At 39.4% G+C, this 6,000-nt stretch overlaps 1 protein-coding gene across 1 annotated transcript in view; it reads right to left on the bottom strand.

The window, feature by feature from the left end:
* Positions 1-1,109: 1,109 nt before the first annotated feature.
* Positions 1,110-6,000, bottom strand: part of LOC124595551 (transmembrane protein 181) — a 231,276-nt gene continuing 226,385 nt past the window's right edge. Inside the window, exons 12-13 of the mRNA XM_047134331.1 lie at positions 1,406-1,630; positions 1,110-1,316 (exon numbers count right to left, since the gene is read on the bottom strand). Of these exons, the coding sequence (XP_046990287.1) occupies positions 1,186-1,316; positions 1,406-1,630 (356 nt within the window). The 3' untranslated portion in view covers positions 1,110-1,185. The remainder of the gene's footprint in view (positions 1,317-1,405; positions 1,631-6,000) is intronic.

The following is a 6,000-nucleotide window of genomic DNA, read 5'->3' as shown; positions in this document are numbered from 1 at the left end:
ATCCCGGCCTCAACCTATGCCTAACATACTGTCCCCACACCCTCCACCCAACAGTTTCCACCTTCCCCATTTTCACCTCCCACCATGTTTATTTGCAGCCCTCAGCAAATTCATCCATCCATCTTTCCCCACTTATCTCCTTTTTTCCACACCTTCCTATGCCACAGCCTCCTGAGGCTGTGCCTGTTGGCAGTCTAGTCCCTGCACACTCCAACAGACAGCGTTCATCTCTCTCCCCACTTGTACACAACTATTTCTTCCCCTTCCACTTGCCCTTCCCCACGCCCTCCAGATTGCTGCTTGCATTACAACCCAAGATGCTGGAGTTGGCAGTCATGTGTGCATGGAATGTGCTTGCTAGTGTATGTGTCTGTGTGTGGATGGTGGGCGTATGTGTTTCTCTTTTACTGAATAAGACTTAATGTGAGTGTCTTAATTGTGTCTGTTTGCAACTTGACATGTCTTCTTTAAGGCAAGTAGCATTCTATCTTTTCCTACATTGTTGTTGCCAAAATTGCAAGTTTTTTGAAGGAATCTCTGTAGGTAGTTCTCTAATTAACAACTGATACAATTCTTAAAACATGATCCTGTAACCCATTACACTGCTATGGTTGAATGACACTAAATTAAACTGGTGTTAAATAGAACACACACCAAGAGCATAAGCTTAAATAAGAGCTAGGTTAAGGTGAAGAAAATAAGGCAACCCTTTCCCAAGATTTTCTTTGTCATTTTTTGTTCATGTATGTGTTGCTGACATTAAATACATACAATCAAATAAAAATAAAAATACTTTAATGTTTATTTTGGAGAGCCTTTCCATGAAGATGCTAAGTGAAGGCAAACAATTTTTCAACAGTGCTTGGAGATTCACAGTCAGCAAAGAAAAGAGTAAGTTTTTAGCAACAGTCCTGCATGTAGCTTAATTTTTAATACTATCTTGTTTTGTTAAACAAGTCTTCCACCCTTAATCTCATTTTTGTACAAGGAAATTTTACTTTAAAATACACCACACGACAAAGCTGTATCAGTGTTTAACAGTATAAACCATTGAGATACCCTTTTTTTGATATGGAGGGATTAGAAAAATAACACAAACTACATTAGTATTTGTTTTACATAAAAACAATTTATTTAATACAACAGTCCTCAGGTAATAATCAAATAGCAGTAAAAAATTCTCAATCAATCACTGTCATCATCATTTCTGCAACGATTAAGTGGTCTTCTACTTTCCTCATCAGATCCATAAATAACATCCTCATCAGAGTCATTTATCATGGAAAATGCTGGATTATCTTTGGTAATGGGAGATTCTGCAATGAAAAAAACATCTCATTAGACAAACATATTGCACTGTTCAAATTAGCTACACTTCAAGGATGTTTTATGGTTACATAATTACCAAATATTGTTCCTTTTGAAGGAGAATACACATATGCCATTGTATACAAATAGAAATTGAGGAGGCCATAAAATGACATAAATTCTGCAGAATTCTTGTAGTTGGTAGATAATTCTGCGACAAAATTATCTTCCAGTATACCTACTCCAAATCTAAGTACAGTTATTGTAAGACTTACTGCCAAGACAATAAGCATCAACAATGTCAAAAATTTGAGCCGCATATCTGGAACAAAAACAGAGGAATAGTGACACACCTTATGACAGCTAGCAGAAGCAAACTGGTAAAGGTTGCATGAAACAATTATAAAATAGTAAATGGTGAAATGTAGTGTAATCTACAAAGGTGCATTGTTTGAAGTATCTCCACTACCATGTGAGTTAATTAAGAACAGAAGACATTCCTGAATAATTGGAATTATATAAGGTATTAAATACATATAGATTTTTATTGTTTTACAAATAATCAATTTTTTTTAAGGTTTCGTGTTTCACAGATCTTTTTTGCAGGTTTCCATACTTGTGACTACTTTACTGTTGTTACAAGATAGGCCTTACTGTTTCCTTATTCTGCTGATGAAGTGTAGCGTCCAACAAAGGACTCTCATTATAAATGTAGACAACATGAAAATAAAGACAGATAGAAGAATGCAACAAATGGTTTGTTTAATGTGAAAGCTTTAAGAATTTTATACAGCAGTTTCAAAATAGTAGTTACAAAATCTACCAACAGATGGCACTATAATCACAACATGTAGCGTAGCGCCTATAAATTGCACTCCAAGGCCCAGAGCAATGTATTCCACCTTTCAAACATGAAAAGATATAAGGGTACCGAAGGAACTAGTTGAAATCATGTTGGGGGTATCAAGCAAAATTTGTGACTGGATTGAGGATTTTTTGGTAGGGAGAACACAGAAAGTTATCTGGGATGGAGAGTCATCATCAGATGTGGAAGTAACTTCAGGTGGGTCACAGGGAAGTGTGTTGGGGCCATTGCTATTCATGTTGTATATTAATGACATTGCAGATAATATTAACAGTCACCTCACACTTTTTGCAGATGATGCAGTTATTTATAATGAAGCATTGTTTGAAAAAAGCGGTACAGATAACTGTCAGATTGTGATATGGTTTCAAAATGATGCAAGGCTGCCAATTTACTTCGAATGTCCAAAACTTTAAAATTATGCATTTCACAAAATGAAGGAGGGGGGGCAGGGGGGGAGGGAATAACACACAGCATCCCTCGATAATAATATCAAAGAGTCATAACTGGAAGCAACCAGTCCATACAAATACCTGTAGGGATATGAAATGGAACAGTCAGTTGGAGGTTAAGCAGGTGGCAGGTTGTGGTTAACTGGTAGAATACTAGAAAAATGTAATCAGTCTACAAAGGACACTGCAGACCAAACATTAATATGACTCATCCTACGATAATGCTCTAGTGTGTGGGACCTGTACCAAATAGGACTAACAAGGGATAATGAATGGATAAAAGAAGGGCAGCAAATATGGTCACAAGTTTGTTCGACCCACAGGAGAGTGACACGAAGAAAGAACTGGATAGGCAGACACTTGAAGACAAATGAAAATTATTCCACGAAGACAGAAAATTTTTAGAACCAACCTAAGTGTTGAACCTAAGAATATATTACAACCCTGTACTTAACACTCCCACAGGAATCACAAAGACAAGATTAGACTAATTACAGGGTGTGCACAGTCATTAAAGTGATCATTGTTCTTACACTTCATATGGAAATGGATCGGGAAAAAGCCATAATAACAATGGAAATTTAACCTCTGTCATGCACTTCACAGTGGTTTGCAGAGTATAGATGTAGATGTAGAAGTATTCCATTGAATAACAAAGAGTTTATGGTACTGCAATATCACAGGTTAGAACAAAGTATTGCAGCAATAAGGTATAGTTTTCAAACATGATTAAGTTCCAAAAGGATGAGAAAACCATTCGTAAGTTCGTCAACAAAACCTAACAGACAGTGTGGCCGCCCCATATAACTGTAGTTATTTCTGAAAATGTCATCATACTTTCTGAACTTATTTAGCAACTTCTGAGAATATCCATCTGAAGGATTACAGTTTGAAGTGCTCCAGCAAGCTTTCAATACTGAGAAACAGTCTACACGTTTCCATTCAAAATCCACAAAGTTACCGGGTCATTTGTTGCTGTGTGGCAAATGCCTGTCCCTGCAAACCAGACTCATATACAGGGTGATTGATTGATGAAAGAATACGGAACAAATGAGGTCTAATGAACTTATGTCTGGAAACACATGTTTTCCACGCTACAGACCATCTATTCAATCCTACATTGTTACAGAGACTGTGGCCTTATATGCACTATACGATGCAGCCACGGTTACAGTATGTGTTGAAAATGGTTTTCACATGCCTCAAGGCATGCACGTGTACACCGTAGCATGTTCTTATCTCACATGTTCACTCAGCCAGGTTGCATCCGAACAATGTCAAAGACAGCATGAATACACTGCTCCAGTGTCTCCACATCTGGAATGGGCTCTTTATACGTGATACTTTCGAGATGGCCCCATAACCAGAAACTGAATGGGCTGAGACCCGGTGAACGAGCAGGCCATGCAACTGGAACCCCTCATCTGGTCCATTGACTAGGGAAGACACTATCGAGATGTGTCAGGACATTGATGGCAAAGTGGGCTAAACCTTTCGAATCATCAATGGCACTTCTTCCAGCAGGGGAGGCAAAGTCACCTGCAAGAAACACCAATAGTTCCGACATTTTAGACGATGTGGAAGGAAGATGTCCCAAAATACGGTTGCCAATTATCCTGGTCCACAGATTCCAGTCGCATCAATGTTGATGATTCACTACCACCATACTATGGGGGTTCTTCATACTATCCCACTGATAATTGTTATGAATGTTGAAAGATACCACTCTGCATAAAGGTGGTCTCACCCATGAATAGGATGTATGACACAAATCCCAGTATTGAGGTTGCCTGGCGAAGAAACAGTGACAAAACTGCTCGTGATGTGGAAAGTCTGTCACATGTAAGACCTGCACACACTATACATGATAAGGGCAGTAACAACTGTCATTGAGAATGTTCCACATGGTCATCTGGCTTACCCCACACTGGCAGCCCGACTGCCTGTTACTGACATGGCAGTCGCATTCCACAGTCTTAATCACATTTTCCTCCAAGCCTTGTGTCTGAACATTATGGGTATGTCTTTCATGATTTCCTGATTTCGGAAATGAGCCTGTCTCAGACAAACGGCAAAACCCTGTTGCAAACATTTAATGCTGGGGTTGCTGGCAGGGACAGGTCTCCTGATACAACCTTGCTGTCCGCTGCCCATTGCCATTTGCCTTTCTGTAAGCAAACACTTTGTCAGCAAGCTCTAGATTTGAATACAGAATATAGTGTACAATGCCGTAGCACAACCACCACCGGGTGAGTCAGCAAGAGAAGTGCATTGGACACAATGTTGCCAATTAATATGGGAGGAGAGTAAGTTTGGGCATGATGTATGAGGAATAGTACCATCATCTAGGAGGAAACCATGGGTACTGTAACTGTGGCTGCATGGTACAGTGCCCATTAGATATCAGTCTCTGTAGCAAAGTATGATTGAATAAACGGTCTTTAGCATGGAAACCAAGCATTTCCGGACATAAATATCTTGAATGGTACATTACACAATCACTTGAAAGGTACATTACACATTATAGTTATATTACTTTAATTTGTAATTTAAAAAGGAATCAAAGCATAATCTATGACATAATTGTTATTACTAAACTTTTGGCGTGAAATTGGTGAACGAGGTGTGTGAGAAAAGTAAAGACTGATTTCTTATCTATCAAATCTTTTATTTTTTTCAAACAACGATCTTGTCCCTTTCAGCAGCTACATACTGGCAGATTCACTGTTCTTGCCTTGGTATCAGTGCTGAAAGGCTTCAATTGGTAGGGCCTTAATAACAAGTCAGTCACATTCTTTTGAATGTTCTCCAGAACCCCAAAATGAGATCCTTTTAAGACGCTTCTCAATTTTAGGAAAAGAAAAAACACGAGCATTTATATCAGATGAATGGGAGGGGGGGGGGGGGGGGGGGCTGTGGAACAACAGGAATGCCGTTCAAACAAATTTCGGGCTTGCAGCCGGTCGTCATTCAATACTTCGCACGATATTTCAACTGGGCACCTGCCAGTCATCTTCAGGTGAGCCGTCGCGGACTGGCAAAAACGTCCTCTGTTCCGCAATATATAGCGTACTGTAACTATTCTGTGCATGCGTCAAAAAAATATTTTGAACAGACTGACGGTGTCGCCATGGGTAGCCCCCTGTCTCCTTTGGTGGCCAACCTTTTTATGGAGTATTTTGAAGAGAGAGCGCTTGAATCAGCTGCCCTGAAGCCAACAGTTTTTTGGCAGTGTGTGGATGACACTTTCATAGTGTGGCCTCATGGAGAAGATAAATTAATGGAGTTTCTACATCACCTCAACTCCATTCATAGCAACATCCTGTTCACCATGGAAATAGAGAAAGATGGTTGTTTGCCTTTCTTGGATGTCCT

This window comes from Schistocerca americana, chromosome 2 (assembly GCF_021461395.2).
Source record: "Schistocerca americana isolate TAMUIC-IGC-003095 chromosome 2, iqSchAmer2.1, whole genome shotgun sequence".
NCBI classification, from domain to species: domain Eukaryota; kingdom Metazoa; phylum Arthropoda; class Insecta; order Orthoptera; family Acrididae; genus Schistocerca; species Schistocerca americana.
The sequence above is the reverse complement of the archived record's forward strand: the minus strand, read 5'-3'. Positions and strand labels throughout refer to the sequence as shown.